The 20,995-nt window shown below is 40.7% G+C and overlaps 1 protein-coding gene across 5 annotated transcripts in view; it reads right to left on the bottom strand.

Annotated features, from left to right (window-relative positions):
• LOC119971619 (PHD finger protein 21A-like) overlaps nt 1-20,365 on the bottom strand; it is a 502,987-nt gene extending 482,622 nt beyond the window's left edge. For all 5 annotated transcript variants that reach the window (XM_038807414.1, XM_038807416.1, XM_038807417.1 and 2 more), the window contains exons 1-3: nt 19,338-20,365; nt 18,563-18,595; nt 18,160-18,225 (exon numbers count right to left, since the gene is read on the bottom strand). In XM_038807414.1, the coding sequence (XP_038663342.1) occupies nt 18,160-18,225; nt 18,563-18,595; nt 19,338-19,391 (153 nt within the window). In that variant the 5' untranslated portion in view covers nt 19,392-20,365. The remainder of the gene's footprint in view (nt 1-18,159; nt 18,226-18,562; nt 18,596-19,337) is intronic.
• Nucleotides 20,366-20,995: the final 630 nt, after the last annotated feature.

The following is a 20,995-nucleotide window of genomic DNA, read 5'->3' as shown; positions in this document are numbered from 1 at the left end:
AAAAAAAAGGATGAGGTCCTACAATCAGAATTTAGGGAGTTAGGAGATAAGTTAAAAAGTAGGACCTCAAAAGGTAGTAATCTCAGGATTGCTACCAGTGCCACGGGACAGTCAGAGTAGAAATTCAAGAATAGTCAGTATGAATACGTGGCTTGAGAGATGGTGCAGGAGGGAAGGGTTCAGATTTTTGGGACATTGGAACAGATTCTGGGGGCGGTGGGACCATTACAAACCGGATGGTCTACACCTGGGCAGGACTGGAACCAATGTCCTAGGGGGTGCTTTTGCTAACACTGTTGGGGAGGTTTTAAACTAATGTGGCAGGGGGATGGGAACCAGATTAGGAAGTTAGGAGGTCAGTAAAGAAGCAGCAACTAAAGCCGGTAAGGTACGAGATAATAAACTCCATGTGACTAAGGGGCAGAGTCGACAGGGAAGAGGTGATGAACGCAAAGGGACAGGTGGTCTGTCGTGCATTTGTTTTAATGCGAGAAGTGTAGCAGGTAAGGCAGATGAATTTAGGGCTTGGATCGGTACCTGGGAATATGATGTTATTGGTATTACTGAGACTTGGTTGAGGGAAGGGCAGGACTGGCAACTGAATATCCCAGGGTATAGATGCTTCAGGAGGGATAGAGAGGGAGGTAGAAGGGGTGGAGGAGTTGCATTACTCATCAGAGATGATATCACAGCTGTGATTAAGAAGGGCACGATAGAGGATTTGAGCACTGAGGCAATATGGGTGGAGCTAAGAAATAGGAAGGGTGCAGTAACATTGTTGGGACTTCACTACAGGCCTCCCAAAAGTGAGCATGAAGTAGAGGTATAAATATGCAGACAGATTATAGAAAAATGTAGGAGCAATAGGGTGGTTGCGATGGGAGATTTTAACTTCCCCAACATTGAATGGGATTCGTGTAGTGTTGGAGGTGTAGATGGAGCAGAGTTTGTAAGGAGCATCCAGGAGAGTTTTTTAGAGCAGCATGTAAATAGTCCAACTCGGGAAGGGGCCATACTGGACCTGGTATTGGGGAATGATCCCGGCCAGGTGGTTGATGTTTCAGTCGGTGATTACTTTGGGAATTGCGATCACAATTCCGTAAGTTTTAGAATACTCATGGACAAGGACAAGAGTGGTCCGAAAGGAAGAGTGCTAAATTGGGGAAAGGCAGAGTATAACAAAATTCGGCAGGAGCTAGGGAATGTGGATTGGGAGCAGCTGTTTAAGGGTAAATCCACATTTGAAATGTGGGAGTCTTTTAAGGAAAGGTTGATTAGGGTGCAGGACAGACATGTCCCTGTGAAAATGAAAGATAGAAATGGCAAGATTAGGGAACCATGGATGACGGGTGAAATTGGGAGACTAGCTAAGATGAAAAGGGAAGCATATGTAAGAGCGAGGCGACTCAAAACAGATGAAGCTTTGGAGGAATATCGGGAAAGTAGGACGAATCTCAAACGCGCAATAAAAAGGGCTAAAAGGGGTCATGAAATCTCTTTGGCTAACAGGGTTAAGGAAAATCCCAAAGCCTTTTATTCGTATGTAAGGAGCAAGAGGGTAACCAGGGAAAGGATTGGCCCACTCAAAGACAAGAGAGGGAATTTATGCTCAGAGGACTCAGAGGAAATGGGTGAGATTCTTAATGAGTACTTTGCATCGGTATTCACAAAGGAGAGGGACAAGACGGATGTTGAGGCTAGGGATGGATGTTTAAATACTCTAGGTCAAGTTGTCATACGGAAAGGGGAAGTTTTGGGTATTCTAAAAGACATTAAGGTGGACAAGTCCCCAGGACGGGATGGGATCTATCCCAGGTTACTGAGGGAAGCGAGGGTCGAAATAGCTGGGGCCTTAACAGATATCTTTGCAGCATCCCTGAGCACGGGTGAGGTCCCAGAGGACTGGAGAATTGCTAATGTTGTCCCTTTGTTTAAGAAGGGTAGCAGGAAAAATCCAGGGAATTACAGACCTGTGAGCTTGACGTCAGTGGTAGGCAAACTGTTGGAGAAGATACTGAGGGATAGGATCTATTCACATCTGGAAGAAAATAGACTTATCAGTGATAGGCAGCATGGTTTTGTGCAAGGAAGGTCATGTCTTACAAACCTAATAGAATTCTTTGAGGAAGTGACAAAGTTAATTGATGAGGGAAGGGCTGTAGATGTCATATACATGGACTTCAGTAAGGCGTTTGATAAGGTTTCCCATGGCAGGTTGATGGAAAAAGTGAAATCGTATGGGGTTCAGGGTGTACTAGCTAGATGGATAAAGAACTGGCTGGGTAACAGGAGACAGAAAGTAGTGGTGGAAGGGAGTGTCTCAAAATGGAGAAGGGTGACTAGTGGTGTTCCACATGGATCCGTGCTCGGACCACTGTTGTTTGTGATCTACATAAATGACCTGGAGGAAGGTATAGGTGGTCTGATTAGCAAGTTTGCAGATGATACTAAGATTGGTGGAGTTGCAGATAGCGAGGAGGACTGTCAGAGAATACAACAAAATATAGATAGATTGGAGAGTTGGGCAGAGAAATGGCAGATGGAGTTCAATCCAGGCAAATGCTTCCTGTCTGCTAAGCAGCTTTCTATCCATCATAAGACACTACCAGCAATCCCATGTGCTTTAACTTTACATAGTAATCTGCTGTGTGAGACCTTGTCAAAAGCCTTCTGAATGTCTAAATAAAAGACATCCACCGGGTCTCCCTGGTCAACTCTACTAGTTACATCTTCAAAGAATTCCAAGTCTGATTTCCTTTTTGGAAATCCAGGCTGATCCACTCCTCAATTATATCCAAGACCCACACCCTTCCCACAGAATCTTTCCACGCAAGAGCAGGAAATGTAGCATTTGCCCTTTCATTTCGTCCCTCCTCACTGTTAAAGCTCCAAACACATCACCCTGGTGAAATAACAATTTACTTGCACTCCTTTCAATTGAATGTACTGTATTCACTGTTCACAACACAATGCATTCTGAACTGGACGACATAATAGGTACTGGGGACTACTTTGGAAGATCACAACACAATTCAAGCTTCCAGTTACCGGTCATTTTAATTCTCCAATTATATTGATGGCCTCCAGGTGGGTTTTTCCTCTCAAGTAGAAGCATTCTTTCCATATCCACTCAGTCAAAGCCTTCCATAATTTTAAACACACAAGTCACCCCTCAGAATTTTTCTCCCTGGGCAGCAAGGTAGCGCAGTGCCCTGCTGTCTCACGCGCCAGGGTCCCAGGTTCAATCCCGGCTCTGGGTCACTGTGTGGAGTTTGCACATTCTCCCCGTGTTTGCGTGGGTTTCACCCCCACAACCCAAAGATGAGCAGGTTAGGTGGATTGGCCATGCTAAATTTCCCCTTAGTGTCCAAAAGGTTAGGTGGGGGTTACTGAGATTGGGTGGGGCGTGGCCCTAGGTAGGGTATTCCTTCGAAGAGTCGGTGCAGACTTGATGGGCCGAATGGCCTCCTTCCACATTGTAGGGATTCTATGATTTACTTACCTTGCACCTTTTACAGATTGGTGTATTTGTACTTTTGAGATCCCTTTGTTCCTCTCACAAATGACGACTTGCGCATTGCAAGGAATAAGGTCTCCCTGCTCTTCCTGCGTTGAACTTCATGTGCCAAATATCTGCCCATGCTGCAAGTTTATTAACGCCCTCCTGTAATTTGTTGCAGTCCTCCTCAGTATTATCCCCCCAATTTGGTATCATCCACAAATTTATAAATTGTGCCGATGGTTCCAATGTCAAAATCGTTCATGTAAATTGTGGTCTGCAATGGTTCAATTATAGCCTTCCGGATTCAACATTTGAGTTCAACAATTTCAGATCATACCATCTGACCCCATTTTGTTTCCTTTTCTTTGTTAGTTTTGGTTTTACACTAGGGTCTCCAATTGGAGCTTTTCACCATTCACATATGCTCCAGGCACATCTTTTGTTTCTGTGCTCATCTCATTATCCTCCCTTTAACCTTGCACCACCAAACCTTTTGCTGTTTAATCTCTCGGGCCTTCCACCTGATATCAGGTCTCCCCCTTTTCCCCCTCTCTACCCTTTGTCACATGAAATATATTATATTTATAACATTTCCCACTTCTGATGAAAATCATCGGCTTGAAATGGTACTGTTTCTCTCGCCACAGATGTTGCATGCCCAAGTATTTCCAGCATTTAATAATAGTAGTCTTTACTATTGTCACAAGTAGGCTTACATTAACACTGCAGTGAAGTTACTGTGAAAAGCCCCTAGTCACCATACTCTGGCACCTGTTCGGAGGGAGACTTCAGAATGTCTAAATTACCTAACACATCTTTCGGGACTTGTGGGAGGAAATCGGAGGAAACCCATGCAGACAGGGAGAGAACGTGCAGACTCCGCACAACAGTGACCTAAGCCGGAATCGAATCTGGGACCCTGGTGCTTTCTGTTCTTGTTTCATAAATGCTGTATTATACAGACAAAATAACAGAGCACAAGTTAATGTGAATGTCATGGATCCCAGCAAAATGCAATTGCATCCCCTTTACAAAACATGCAATAACCTACAAGGAGTTTTTAAACCTAGCCTGACGTCTTTTCACTGAAGTAATCTCTGTAAAGATTATGTTTCACGTTTAATAACAGCAGGGCACTATGTTAAGCAGTTTCTCATCATTTTTAAGTGTTCTCCACATTAGATTTAGTTGTGGCTGTACAGCAGAATTGTTAAGATGTTATTTTTATTCTATGAATTTGCTAAGAAAAAAAAAGTTAGATAGGGATGAGATATGAATAACTATATTGTAAAAGGTGGTGTCAACCTTCTTTCAAACAGAAGTCTGACACCAGGCATCTAGTTTGTATAGTAAAAAAAACGGAAAGGTCAGGCAACATCAGTGGAGAGAAAGAGTTAATTTTCCAGGTAGATGATGTCAGTTCTGACCTGAAACTTCTCTCCACAAATGCTGCCAGATGAATATTTCCAGCATTTTCTGTCTTTATTCATATTTCCAGCATTGAACATTTTGCTTTAGTATAGGTATTAGGTATTAATTAGAATAAAACATAATTCTGTAGAATAAGACAATACCTTGTCTTTATTACACTACTTGAATTGCAATATCTCACTCACAGTGTGTAACGTGTTTTTGTAACATAAAGTTCCCTAATTAAAATAGGTAGTCAAAATAAATATCCTTATTTCTCACAAACTGCCCAGACAACAGAAGCACGAGTATTCAGTGCTTAGAATGCCACTGTGCCTCGTTAGTCACTGTTGTAATGGAGTCAGATGTGGCAGTTTATTTGCTTACAAAATCCCACAAACAGTAAACAAGATACACAATCAGCTAAACTGTTTTAATGGTATTGGTCGAGGGTCAAATATTATTCCTGATTGTTTTTAAATTTAAAGTCCTGTAACATCTTCCCAAATAGACAGGCAGGGGCTCAGTATAAATCTCAAGTCAAAAGCAAACAGTTTTACAATAGAGTATCCACCCCAAAACCTGTCCACCATCTACAGGGCACAAGTCAGGAACGTCATAAAATATTCTCCATTTGCCTGCATGAGTACAGCTTCAACAATACCCAATAAGCTTGACACCATCCAGGACAAGCAGACTGCTTGATTCGCACTCCATCTACCACCTTCAACATTTACTGCTTCCACCACCAGTGCACGATGACTGAAGTATGAACCATTTTAAAGACTGATTGCAGCAATTTCCTGAGATTTCCTCAACATCACCTTCCAAACTCAATCTTTACCATGTAGCAATACAAGAGTAGCAGGCACATGGAAACACCACTACTCAAGATTTTCCATAAGAACTGGAACATCTTGCCCCTCGAGCCTGCTTCGCCATTCAATAAGATGGCTGATCTTTTTGTGGACTCCGCTCCACTTACCCACCCGCTCACCATAACCCTTAATGCCTTCACTGTTCAAAAATCTATATATCTTTGCTTTAAAAACATTCAGTGCGGTCATCTCAACTGCTTCATTGAGCAGAGAATTCCACAGATTCACAACCCTTTGGGTGAAGAAGTTCCTCCTCAAATCAGTCCTAAACCTGCTTCCCCTTATTTTGAGGCTATGCCTGCTAGTTCCCGTTTAACTGCCAGTGGAAACAACCCCCATGCTTCTCTCTTATCTATTCCCTCCAAGTCATCCACCAACCTGACTTAGAAATATGTCAACACTCTTCCATTGTCATTGAGTCCCAAGTCCTGGGACTCACTCCCTAAAAGCACCTCGGGGGTGACTACACCATACAGACTGCAGCAGAGCAGTTTGAGATGGAAGCTCACCATCAACTTCTCAAAGGCAATTAGGGATGGAAAATAAATGCTGGACTTGTCAGCCTCCTCACATCCCATGAACAAATAAAGAAAATCATAATCATTGGACACAAAAGTATAACTTTACATTTCCCACTGAATTCCCAAGAACTGTAGAACTTCAACATATTACATATATTCATTACAAGAAAATACACAGCAAAACACTGCAAAATACTTGCAACTGCTTGGCCCCTATTCAATCACCTTTTAAGTCTTCTGTATACATCATAGATTGTCATCCTCAAATACACCTCTGATGCTGAGACAAATCTGAAGTACACAGAAGCTTTTATACAACTGCAGAAAATACCACAATGCTTAAAACTGACTGGATTACAATGTCAACTGTTCCAGTATGTGAATAAGCCATTAATCCCCATAATTGTATTTACAAGGCACCAACTTCTGGGTGCCGATACACCCTAAATTATCCTTGATGCCACAGTTTATAAAAATGTCAATAAAAATGCTGCTGAAGGCATTGGATTCTGAAAAGGCGGTGGGTCCTGGCAACATTTCAGCAGTAATACCCAAAACTTGTGCTCTAAAACTAGCCATTTCCCAGCCACATTATTCGAGTACTGCACTATAATCTAATTAACAATGTAGAAAATTGCCCAGGTATCTTCTGACCACAAAAAGAACTAATCCAATCTAGTCAATTATTGTCCCATCAGTCTACTTTCTATCATCAGCAAGTAATAGAAGGTTTTAGTGCTCAGTTTGGATTCCAGAAGGGGCACTCATCTCCTGACTTTGTCACAGTCTCAGTCCAAGCATAAATAGTGTGGCACGGAGGCTAGTGTTGTTGCTTCAACAGCTCATGACATCCGGTTCAATTCCAACATCCGGTGACTGTGTGGAGTTTGCACTTGTGTGGACTTTGCACTTTCTCCCTGTGTCTGCATGGGTTTCCTCCAGGTTTCCACCTGCAGTCCAAAGATGTGCAGGTTAGGTGGAATGGTCATGCTAAATTGCCCCTTAAGGTTAACTGGGGTTATTGGGATAGGGTTGGGGTGTGGGCTGAGGTAGGGTGCTCTTTCCAAGGGTTGGTGCAGACTCGATGGTCTTTTAATTTATGAATTCTCTGATTAACAAAAAAGAGCTGAACTCAAGGGGGAAAAGGAGAGTGGTTGTCCTGACATTATGGCAGCATTTGACTGGATGTGACATCAAGAAGCCCTAGCAAAACTGATGACAGCAGGAATCTGAGGGAAATCTCTCCACTGACTGGCAGCACACCTAGCACAAAGAAAGATGATTACAGTTGTTGGAGTTCAATCATCTCAGTCCCAGGATAGAGCGACAAGAGTCCTATAGTATAATTTCCTAGGCCCAAACTCCATCAACAACCTTCCCTCCATCATGAAGTGGGGATATTCACTAGTGATGTTTAGTACCATTTAGGTTCCTCAGACACGGAAACAGTTTGCATCCATATGCATTAAAACTTGTACAACATTCAGGCTTAGGTTTGTAAGTGGTAATATTCATGCCACACAAGTATTGGGCAATGACCATTTCCAACAAGAAGGAATCTAACTATCTCCCCATGACATTCAATAGATGAATCCCCCACTATCAAAATCCTGAGGGTTACCATAGACCAAAAACTGAACTGAACAAGCCACATAAATACAATGGCCGCAAGTGCAGGTCAGAGTCTGGGAATTCTACAGAGTAACTCACGTCCTGACTCCCCAAAACCTGTCCACCATCTACAAGGCACAAGTCAAGAGTGTGATGGAACACTCTCCATTTTGCTGGATTAGTGCGACTCTAACAACACAAGAAGCTCAAAATCATCCAAGAGAAACCAGCATGATGAGCACCCCATCCACCACCTTCACCACCCAACAGTGTGTCCCATGTACAAGAAGCACTGCAGCATCTCATAAAGACTTCTTCAACAGCACCTGCCAAAACAAAAACTCTCCTACCTAAAAGGACACGGGCAGCAAATGCATGAGAACACTGCCAACAAGTTCCCCTCCAGGCCTCACCATCCTGACTTGGAATTATATCGCTGTTTCTTCACTGTCACTGGATCAAAATCCTGGAACTCTTCCTAACAGTATTGCGTGCGTGTACCTATATCAAATGGACTGCAGTGGCTTACCAGCACCCTCTCGGGACAGTTAGGGATGGGTAACAAATGCTGGCCAGCCAGCAATGCCCACATATTTCAAACGTACAGAAGAGAACTGTTCCATTAATTTTCATTCTGCAAAATTAAAATCCAGAAATATATTGTGCGCTCAGTTACAGCACTGCTCTTCACTCTACAATTTGGCTTCCAACGGAGCAAAAAAATGAAAATGAAAATCGCTTATAGTCACAAGTAGGCTTCAAATGAAGTTACTGTGAAAGGCACCGAGTCGCCACATTCCAGCACCTGTTCGGGGAGGCAGGTACGGGAGTATTGGATCAGCTGCAAGCCATGCAAATAAATCACTTTTGCTAAACTACTTCAAAGTAAAACAGAAACTTACATACATAGGTGCTCTGCATAATTTTACACTGGGTAGGTTTTTCAAACAGCAATTCTCCACTTTGCAAGAATAAAAAAATCAATTTGTTACTTAAATGGAAAGAGATTACAGAACTCAGTCGTACAGAGCAATCTGGGTGTCCAGGTACATGAACCAGAAAAAATAGTATGCAGGTACAGCAAGTGATTCGGAGGTCAAATAGAATGTTGGTTTTTATTGTAAAGGAATAAATAAGAAGTAGGGAATATTTTACTGCACCTGTACAGGAGTCTTGGTATGACCACATTGGGAGTACGGTGTACATTTTTGGTCTCCTTATTTGAAAAAGGACATAGTTGCATCAGCGGTGCAGAGAAGGCTCACTCAACTCACTCCTAGGATGAATGGTTTATCTTATGAAAAAAAGGTTGAACAGGTTGGGCCTATGCTCGCAGCAGATTAAAAGAATAAGGGGTGATCTTATTGAAACATACAAGATCCTGAGGGTACTTGATGGGGTGGATACTGGGCAGATGTTTCCTCCTGTAGGAGGAACTAGAGGACACAGGTAAAAATAAGAGTCTTCCATTAATATGGAGCTGAGAACATTTTTTTCTGAGGGTCACTAGTCTGTGGAGGCTGGGTCATCGAGTATTTTTAAGGCAGAATTAGACAGATTTTTGACAAACAAGTCATGACATATGGGGGTGGGGAGAAGAGAGAGAGAGAGAGAGAGAGAGAGAGAGAGAGAGAGAGAGAGAGAGAGAGAGAGAGAGAGAGAGAGAGAGAGAGAGAGAGAGAGAGAGAGGGAGGGAGGGAGGGAGGGAGGGAGGGAGGGAGGGAGGGAGGGAGGGAGGGAGGGAGGGAGGGAGGGAGGGAGGGAGGGAGGAAGAAGAGAGAATAGACAGGAAGATGGAGTTGACACCACAATCAGATAAGAATGATCTACAATCAGAGCTGCCAACCTTTTCCAACATAAATCAGTATTCCAGATCCCAAAAATCTGTATTTTGGCAGTAGAATCAGTATTTTCATTTCAAAGAAAAAATGCCCAATCTGCAATACAGCTTTACACCTTTAGTTCACAAATCAGTGTCAAATCACATTCGGCCATGTGTGCGATGATGCAACAAAATCTTTGATTTTATGATTTTAAATGTTCCAAATCTTCTCCTTTGCATTTATCATATGATAACAAGATTAAACAACTTCTTGTTGTACACTGGCCGTCTTTCACATCATTGGTCAATCAACTCTTCTGAAACATGAATGTAAAGTGTAAATCTCATGTTTTTAACATGTACAGCGTCGTGAGTGGGTGTTTTCAAATTAAATTTTGAACATTTAGTAAATCTAAGAATGAAAACTGCGATCAAAACTTTTTTGACCTTTTGACATGAAGTTGAAAAGAGGAATATCATTAAAGGGGCAGCACGGTAGCATGGTGGTTAGCATAAATGCTTCACAGCTCCAGGGTCCCAGGTTCGGTTCCCGGCTGGGTCACTGTCTGTGCGGAGTCTGCACGTCCTCCCCGTGTGTGCGTGGGTTTCCTCCGGGTGCTCCGGTTTCCTCCCACAGTCCAAAGATGTGCGGGTTAGGTGGATTGGCCATGCTAAATTGCCCGTAGTGTCCTAAAAAGTAAGGTTTTGGGGGGGGTGGTGTGGATACGTGGGTTTGAGTAGGGTGATCATTGCTCGGCACAACATCGAGGGCCGAAGGGCGTGTTCTGTGCTGTACTGTTCTATGTTCTATAGTTGATAGTAACTGAGATGAAGCATGTTTGTTTATCAGTGGCAGGGTATCGATCCTGGCCCCGGGTCACTGTCCGTGTCGAGTTTGCACACTCCCCTCGTGTCTGTGTGGGTCTCGCCCCTACAACCCAAAGATGTGCAAGGTAGGTGAATTGGCCACGCTAAATTGCCCCTCAATGAAAAAAAAATATATATATTTTTTTTTTTAAATCATTGATAGGGTATCGGACGTCAACAACTAGGAAGTTATGGTGATCTGCCCATTCAAACAAACAAATATTTATATTGGTTAAACTTTGGGATCTAATCAATTTTGGGTTAACACACCTGATGAAGGAGCTGCGCTCTGAAAGCTAATGAAACCTGTTAGACTTTAACCTGGTATTGTAAGGCTTCTTATTGTGCCCACCCCAGTCCAACACCGGCATCTCCACATCAGGGTTAACTAGTGTTATCATACATGAAAACTTTAATACATTGCACTTCCAGCAAGCAGTACGAGGGCTTTGTGTCAAATATAACTAATGTCAAACAAAATAAAGATCTCTGGTTGCTCCCACTCTCCCTGAACTAGAACTGGGTTCCATGCAAATGGGAGCATACGCACCAGGTGGTCCGAAAACCACCCCTATTTCCCCCATCCAGCTCATGCGCATGTTCCCTGCCATCATCTGTGCCAGCGCATATGCCCCTCCTGCCCCACGCCCCATTTTCCAGGTCAACTGACCGGCGTCGCTGGCACTGTGCAGCCATTAATCCGGGAAAAGCGGTGAGGCGCGCGCTCCCGCCCCCCAAAAATGGTCAGAATTAGACAGGAGACACGCTACCTCTTCTACAACACTTCGCTAATTAATTTTGATGCTGATTAGTAATAATATGGGGCTTTCTCCCCCCTCCCCACTGGGTTGCTGTAAATTTCCCCAATTCCGTATTTCAAGATGGCAAATCGTATTCTAATCTATTTTCCATACGAATACGGAAAATCAGTGCAAGTTGGCAGCTCTGTACAATGGTGGTGCAGGCTTGTAGGGTGGAATGGCCTACTCCTGATCCTAAATCCAATGTTCCTAATTCTAAAACAGAGAGACTTAAAGAACATGTATTTGATACAAGTAGCACCAGCATTATTTTTATTTAATTTTTTTTAACAATTTTCATGCTTCTCCAATAAAAGCAATAACCTATACTGAAGTACTGGGTGAAAACATCCCTGCCCAATGGTCATTGTTCAATATAAACTTATACACAATGTTGCTAAAGCTATTTGACCACAGGAGCATTACATTCAAGCCCATTCCTGTCCTTACCAGTTTCCCATATGCAAGAAAGAGTCACAAACAAACACCTGAATGAACCTTGGTTATTTTTTCCATTCCCCAGTTCAGGTGCACCTGAAACATCAAACCGTCTTTCAATTTTCATGACTCGCTAGTACACTACTCAGCTTTCAGAGGGGGGCATAACAATGATATGATTTTGGAAGACAGGAGTTCATATTACTAATTTGATGATTCCTCATTTTGGACAAATCATCATGAGAAAGCACCATCACCATCCAAACCCACACAAAAAAAAGTCACTTGTATGAGGTACAAAAAACAGTCTGCACCCTTTAGAGCATCCAAAATTGGTGGCTATAAGTTGCCAAGTTCTCACGTTTAAGGCTAAGAGAAACACTGGTGATACAGCATTTCAAATTTAACTTTAAAGTCACCCCTATATCAGTAAATTGAACTGCATAATCCTTGTTTTCAAACACCAACAATGCAACTCAGTTCAATTAACTTAGAATCTTAGAAAAGGTACAGCACTGATTTTCACGTGTCCTGTATATGAAGTTTCAGCATCAAAAATACTTCATTGGCTGCACAGCACTTTGGGCACCCAAAGGTCATGAAATATGAAATATAAAACACATTCAACAAGTTCACCCACCACATCTGAAATGCCACATAGTGCCTTAAATTTTTGATTATCAATATATTTGTCTCTTTCTTCAGTTATACTACAGGTTGAGCATCCCTTATGGAAATTCGAAAAGGTCTGAAATCCGCGCTTTTTTCGAAGGCCAATGTTACTAGTCAAAAATAACATGCTGTTCACCCGAGATCCGCTAGCTATGCGATGTTTCATAACTATACCTATACAGGTATCCCAAAATTCCGGAATCCGAGACACTCTCGGCACCAAGCATTTTGAATAAGCGATGCTATACCTGTATTGCGAAAAATATGAGATGTTAATGAACTTGAGAGTGTTCACCATAAATTACAAACGCACCATAATTTATACGTGTACCAACCTTGTAAACTAACATTTTGGTAAAATGCTATTCCTGTCATAAAACATGTTACTTCCCAGTAAAATATTGCAATCTTGTGTAATTAGACAAGGCCCTTTCCATTATATACATGAAGTTTCATGCCCAAGCACAGCTGTATAAGGGGAAAAATGTTAACTCCAATAAATAGCTGGCTTTTAAAGCAGACCAGGGCAGGCCACCAGCACAGTTCAATTCCCGTAGCAGCCTCCCCGAACAGGCGCCGGAATGTGGCGACAAGGGGCTTTTCACAGTAACTTCATTTGAAGCCTACTTGTGACAATAAGCGATTTTCATTTCATTTAGACAGTCTACTCCTGATAATTTGATGTCATTTTTGAGTAAACCAGTAATAATCTAAATATAAAGTAAACAAAGTTTTTAAAAATCACTAAATCTTTTTAAAGTTTGAATTGAAAACCACAAGTCTGAGAGCAGGATATGGATTATATTTATTGTGTCGTATAACTCATGTGGCTTACGAGGTGGTTTAGGCAAAATATTTCCTGTATGCCGCACAAGCAAGTGCTCGTCTTCATATAATACATTCCAGTCATATTGACTTCAAAATGATTTCTCAATAAACTAGCAATGATTACATCACAATTATTGCAAACGTTCGTCATCATACAGATGCATGATACATGAGTACTCAATGGAAATGGTAATCAAATGCTGCTTCTGCAAAAACTATATCAAATCAAATCACTTCCCTGGATCTCACAGTGCACATTACTTTAAAAAAGTTACAAAACATAAAACTAATCCAAGAACAGAGGGCTAGAAATGCTCCAGTGATGTCAGTGAATCTCTCTGCTAGATTGTCTTAAAATAGTATTTCCCAGTAATGCACACAGTTAGCCACCTTAAGTGTTTTATTGTTTTTATTATAAACGTAATTCCTCACAGTGCATATTCCCACATTAACCAAATGAGGAGTTCTAGTTGATGTTAGCCTTGATGGTTGCTACATGGCTATATGAAGATGGCGTAGGTGGTGAGAGTGGGGGAGAAGCATAGATGTTGCATTGTAGAGAAAGAAAATCAGGCACTTATTTTTGTACAGCACAAATCACTGTTTTTAATATATATATATGCTAGAGACATCTATATAAAATTGTGTGCCCTTCATATGCATGATGCGGGTATATCGAAAAAGTTAATTGCAATTTCACTTTTTTTGGTAAAGGAACTTGATCTGAAGCTGGTATTTTGCAAGCAACCGGCAATTTACAAACTTTCCTCGCTGACAGCAATTAACCAGTCATTGACTTTAGGGTCTACTTAAACCACTACGTTAGCAGTAGCCTTAATGCAAGGAGAAAATTAGCAGCAAAACACAGCAAATGTCACCCCGTACCTCAGACTAGCTAACTGTGGTAGTGCAAGCCAAGGTCCACAGCAACTTTAGAATCTGGTTCCTGGAACCCAAGTATCTCAGACCATTGACAATCTGAATATTTTGGAAGTACTGTTTTTAATGCTGTCATCTCATTGGTAGAACTGTCCTCAAACATTCACCAATATGCACTCTTTAGCAACTTGAAACATATGCAAGGAACATCAATTCAAATCTTAAATGTGGCCCGTACCTCCACAGTGGCCCAAGTGGCCTACAAAATTAAAACCTTAAATCACCACTGTGCTCAGCTAGAAAGTGAAATATTAGAAATCTCAATTTGGAATTTCAGTTTCCAGCCACTTATTCACGTGACTTATAAGATTTGAAATCCTCTTTTTCCCTAATTTCTCCAGCTCTACAGTATTAACAAGTTATTCATTGTCCTCTTAAAACTTATTCACTTCTGAATTGAAATATCTACAGATCAATTAAATGGTTCCACTCTTTGGTTGATAAGGTTGCTCCAAGTCATATGTTTCCTGAAGTTTTGAAAAGGAATCAATATTTTGTGATCAGATTGTCTGCCTACCTACTTCTGCACCTATTTTCTACATTTCCATGGAAGACATGGAATACAGAAAATAAACGTGCAGTTAGGAAGATGCAATATTCCGTGAATTTATTTATTCTTGCACCCCATTACTTCCACATTGATCAGTTTTATTTCTCACACATAATTCAATAAGTTACAAAAACTTATAAACAGCTATATCAATGTTACTTCTAACCAGGGAAAAAGTATTTCAAGATTTGTATAATATCCCTTCTGATTATCCTAACTCTGAATCCAAAATTGTACTCCTCACAATACTATAGATTAACTTGTGCTCAGTATATATTTACATATTTTTAAGTTTAAAAAGGGTGGAATATATGAAGAATTCTAAATAAGCAAGCACATAGTGCACTAAAATGTATTTGATGTTACACCACAATATGACTCACATATAGAACATAGAACATAGAACAGTACAGCACAGAACAGGCCCTTCGGCCCTCGATGTTGTGCCGAGCAATGATCACCCTACTTAAACCCATGTAACCCGTATACCCGTAACCCAACAATCCCCAATTAACCTTACACTACGGGCAATTTAGCATGGCCAATCCACCTAACCCGCACATCTTTGGACTGTGGGAGGAAACCGGAGCACCCGGAGGAAACCCACGCACACACGGGGAGGACGTGCAGACTCCACACAGACAGTGACCCAGCCGGGAATCAAACCTGGGACCCTGGAGCTGTGAAGCATTGATGCTAACCACCATGCTACCGTGAGGCCCCATATGATTCAGTATGATTCAAAGTACAAGAGTTAAGCAAAGTACCTAAAATGCAATCACAGACAATCATACTTTTGAATTCCAATACAATATTAAACTTGCTTTTTTTATTGATGATAGTTAGATCCATTTGCTCCACAAACTACATGCCCCTCCAGCAATCTCTCAAGTCTCCACTTTACCATCGAGCTGGGTACGGCGCAAATAGATGCACAAACTTTTTCCAATTTAACAATGTTTTCTGAGTCACTTTGCACCCACTTTCTCTACCCCAAAGCAGTGCTAAATTCAGAAACTCAAGAGGGAATAAGATTATAAACCTTATAACCATGATGCCACAAACTGATACACTACAGGCCTTACACAATGAATAACATTACAGGCCTTTCAAAATGAATAACAAGACAGTTAGCCTAGAACAGTTTTGTTTAAAAAGCCTCGGTCACTTGCGACTACAGTACATATCTCCTTTCTATCCAGGAATGTGAAGCATTCTCGATTGCAGACAGATCCCCAAAGGGCTCCTGTTTTCTCAAGTCCATCTTTTACTGGTTATCAAAATTTGTGATGTATAGATTTTGCAAGAAATGCCACAATCAGTCAATTAAGGCACTAACGGTTAATGTGCTCCCGTCTTCTCAACCTTGCCCCTCGCCCGAGGTGTGGCGATCCTCAGGTTAAATCACCACCAGTCAGCTCTACCATTCAAAGGAGAAAGCAGCCGATGGTCATCTAAGACTGGCGACTTTCCCTTACCGTAGGAGACATACAACAATTATTTTAAAATCCCCAGTCAGGGACAACCCTATACTCCATAAGTGGCCAGCAGGTGGTAGATTTTCAGTAAGACAAGTTCACAATACCACCTAATATAGTATACATTAGCAGACAAAGAATTAAGCATAAACGTCCAGCCGAGGCAGTGAAGTTCACATAACACAGGTAAACCTGGAGCTCAAGATCAGGATTGTCTTGTGAACAATTAAATGTTCAACTGCATAGAGTTGCCAGATTCTCCATAAACTCTTCAATTCAGTTATGAGGAATAAAAAGTAAATCTAGTACTTATTGAAAAAATGCAGAATTATTTCTAATTGTTTATGGTTGCAGAAATTGTCAGCATTTAATAAACATAACTTCTCACTGCTTCAGCAGTATTAAAAATATTTATGCTGACTCAAGTTTAACTAAATATGATTTTTACAAAAGCCAAACGAATTAAGGCAGTGCAGTAATATCACGGCAAAACTAATCTTGCATGACCTTCAGAAATTGGGAGGAGAAAATGTAATCAAGGCTCAACTAAAACAGTTCCACCTGCAAAATTACAAGTCAACACAACACGGAAAGTAAAATAACAGTTCAAACTTCATAATCAAATCCTCTTGCACAACAGGATAGACATTGTTGCCAAAGTAGCACCGGAACTACTTAGACACAAATTCAACTTTTCAAAAATGTCAGCTTTTAAAACAAAATCTATAAAAATAACAAGTCAAATCCAAATACTCACTCCAGCATGTATTTCTACATTGTGAACTGATGGTTGGCCTGCATGGTTACTAAGACAGCTAATCACATGACAATGATTGAAGGCTGACTTTACAGAATCAAAATCGGACAAAAGCTTTAAAGAGAGCATGAGATCTAAAATTGTAATCAAAGGTGCTATTTTCGAATCAACAAGGTACATCAATAATCTTGAGAATGGAAGTTTAAGCACAAGTGCTTTTCTGTAGATCTTTGTTTCTCTGCTTTTAAAATATTTCATTGATTTTTATTTCATAGCACATAGCTCAAGATACAATTTACTCAGGAAGGAGTGGAACAATTTACTCAGGAAGGAGCAGAATAAAATTATGTGAACTCGGGTGTGGATGTAGCTTTACAAAATATGACATCCCTTTTGAGCATGATGCTATAAATACTGGAGTGAGGGTAATGTGAAACTGAATGCACAAAGAACCTGGACTCAAGAAACAAAGGGGGGGGGGGTCATTTCACACCCACAAATGCAACCATCTCCTCTCCACTCCCCAACACCCACATGCAAAAGGAAAATAGGAAAAGCCAAGCTTTTACTACACTTGAAAAGGGGGGGGCAGAAGGTAAAATGGCAACATCTTAACAAAAGAAATACTTGGTAGAAACTAAACTAGACAAATTGAGAATGAGGGAAGTATGTGGTAGAAATACGCTACTTCAAAAAAAATTTGCAAAATAATTTAAAGAGAATAAATAATTAATGTGTCGATAAATATAGAAGTTATTGAAATATAGAAGTTAAGAGCAAAAGGAAGATAGATGAATGGGAGTTTACAATACAAATAGTGAGAATAGGATAAAGAACATTGTCACTTCAAAATATATGCTGCTCCCATAATTTTTAAAACTGTTCAAAATTTGAAAAGATCAGCCATAGTAACAGGTGCAATTAGAGCTAACATTAGTTATCTTTTTTTCCCCAAACCATCACCAGTCAACTCCACTACCACTAAAAACTTCCAGAAAACTACTCATAATCCTCCAGGTTGAGCTCATCCCTGGAGAAAACACAACCATCTGGAACAGAACAGCCACAAATTCAATTTTCCCTTACTTGTTTCTCACTGAGAGCAGTTATCTTGGCTTGCAATTCATGTAGCTGCTTCTTCAAATCAGCATTCTGTGAAATAAAATTTAAACAATATAATATCTTATCACTAATACAAGTCTCGTTTCCATACTGGGAAAATTAGTCAGTCAACATTTTCAGCTGAATACTGTAGAGGAAGAAAATCAAAAAGCCATTTTTTTTAAATGACTAACAAAAATACCTCATTCTCTTTGTCTTACTCAGTTTCAAAGTGTTTACGGTTTTGGAATCAGTCAGAACTATAATGCATTTTCAAAATCAAAAAACACAATTCGGAATGGAAAGCATTTTTAATTATATATTTATCAAATATATAGGCATATCACACCAAGTAACAAAGTAAACAGGGCATAAAAGCAAAATATACCTGTGGATCCTGTTTCATCTGGGCCACAAGTTTCTGTTTGTAGAAGAGATGAAATAGAGAAAGTTAATATCCTTGAGAGAGGAGGCTATGCCACAGTGAATATTTCAAGAGGCTGGTTTTATTGATAAGTCAGCCTCTGAGGTCAAGTGGTATGCTAACAAATATGGACTCTAATAAGACTTCTTCATTGCTTTTAGATATATATATATATATATATAGATATAGATATATAGATATATATATATATTATAAATATATATTATATATACACACACACACACACGTCTTGATAAATGGCAAGTCCTCAAAAAAATATTTCCCTAATTTCTACCTAACCTCAAAAATCAGTTAGAAGTGAATGCTTCCACAACACAAGATGCAGAATTGTTCTACATATAAAATGTTTACAAGTTTATTTTTGCTCAACTAAATTGTTGAAATAACCAAATAGTTTCTACAAATTCCTAACTTTTATTCATAACTCAATTACAATATAATTCATTTCTCCACTTGTCCCCCCCCCCCCCCCGTCCTCCCATGCCCCCAAAAATGACTGGATGGAGTAGTTTTCGAATACATAAAAAATAAGGTACACCCTAAATTTCAAACTTTGTGATTTGCATTGTACTCTTATTTTCTAAAAAAACATAAAATGGTTTCTCGCCAATTATTCCCTTTTAGCAGATGTGCCTAGAGTGTGTGTCGCTAAGGTAGTGGTTGGAATTAAAACACACAACACTACATGCAATAAATGAAAATAAAGAGACCAGGTTACCTGATGAAACTGGATTTCCACTTTCAGAGCCTCCTGCAGAGTTTGTAACTCCATCTCCTCTACTTCCCGCGCCACTTTCCTTCACTTTTTTGTCCTCCACACCCCCTTTAAAAGGAAACACCCGGCTCCCCTTCTCTTTACCCCCTCCCCTCTTTCCTCACGCAGCCAAAAAGAGTATAAAAAATACAATTCAACAAAAACAGGGCCCGAAATAATTTCACGAGGGAGAATAAAGTCCATTAAACATCGCGGTCGGCCGCATGTGTATAAATATCTGCTTTTTATTTATATTGATAAATATGTTTTATATATACACAATATACATAAAAATGTATAGATAGAGGGAAGGGGGAACAGAAAGATAGAGGGAGAGTGAAGGCAAAACAAGTTCTCCCATCCACCGGACTCATCACTCTGCGCCGCCGCCGAGCCAGAGGGGGGCGGTGAGCTGCCCGACCAACAACAACTTCAAAAACATTTACCCCTCCAAATTATCATCAGGGGGGCCCAAATCAGATTTCTTAAATAAAATGGCACCGAAAATAAACCGACTCGGAACATAAAACGGAAAGGGGGGGAGGCAGCGCTGAGGAGGAGGAGGGGGGAAAAGAAATCCTGAGGAGGAAAAAAAAACACCACCTCGGTGTGAGACGAGCGGCCGAAATTTATTTTACTTTTTCTTTTAATTTCTTCTTTTTCAAAAAAAACATTTGGGTTGAAGAAAACTTCCAATTTCCCCTCCCTCAAGACAAGAAAGTGGCTGTGTTGTGCGCGCACCCCTGTCTGTCTCTCTCTCTCCCCTCCTCACTTACTTACTGGGCTTCACGCTCAGTCCCTGCTCCCCTCCCCCCCCCTCAACACTCCCTACTCTCTACGTGCCCGCGCCTCGCTCTGCGCGCTGTCTCCACGCGCCCGCGCCACCCTCCTTCCATGCCTTGCTGTGCCGTTTGGTTTGGGTGCTCGCCTCCCTCCCCCACGGGCGCGCGCGGAGTGGGGAGTGGTTTAGCCGAGAGCAGGGGAGAAAGGAGCGCGAGGAAGGAGCGGGAACTATTTAACGGCGCGAGCGGTGGCGAATTTATTTCACTTTGCCTAAGGAACAGCGGTGCTGCGGCTCTCATTGCCTAGGGAAAGTACCCGGATGTAGCGACTCCTCACTTTACTCCAAACTCAACTGGGATTATTTATTTAACTTTCTCCTTTTTTTATTATTTATTTAACTTTGTCCTTTTTATTATTTATTTAACTTTATTTTTTTTAACCTGTCATTATTTTTAAGCATCCTTGCCCGCCTTGAAAAACACACAAACATACCCAATTTTTTTTTAAATCTGATCAGTCAAATCAGATAATTTGTTGTAAAATTGTGAACTTTTATTTGTAGCCAATTCCCATTATTTTTATTATTGAGTTATTTCATGCATTGTTTGCACAGCGATGGTTGAGTTTTTAATGATTACCTGTTATTGGGTAAATTAAAATACCTGAGATGTCGCTCAAAATTATTAATTTCAGCAAGACACACAAATCTCACCTACTTCAGGGACAAAATGTATTTCTAAGTAATTCCCCCACAGGTCACTTTTCTTGACTTTTCCAATGCCTTGTACACTATAGTGTTATTTTATTTCAAATATTAACCTTTTCCTAAAAAAAATTGC

The sequence above is a fragment of the Scyliorhinus canicula genome, chromosome 9 (genome assembly GCF_902713615.1).
Source record: "Scyliorhinus canicula chromosome 9, sScyCan1.1, whole genome shotgun sequence".
Classification (NCBI taxonomy): Eukaryota; Metazoa; Chordata; class Chondrichthyes; order Carcharhiniformes; family Scyliorhinidae; genus Scyliorhinus; species Scyliorhinus canicula.
Note: the sequence above shows the minus strand (reverse complement) of the source record. Positions and strands in the feature narration are given on the sequence as shown.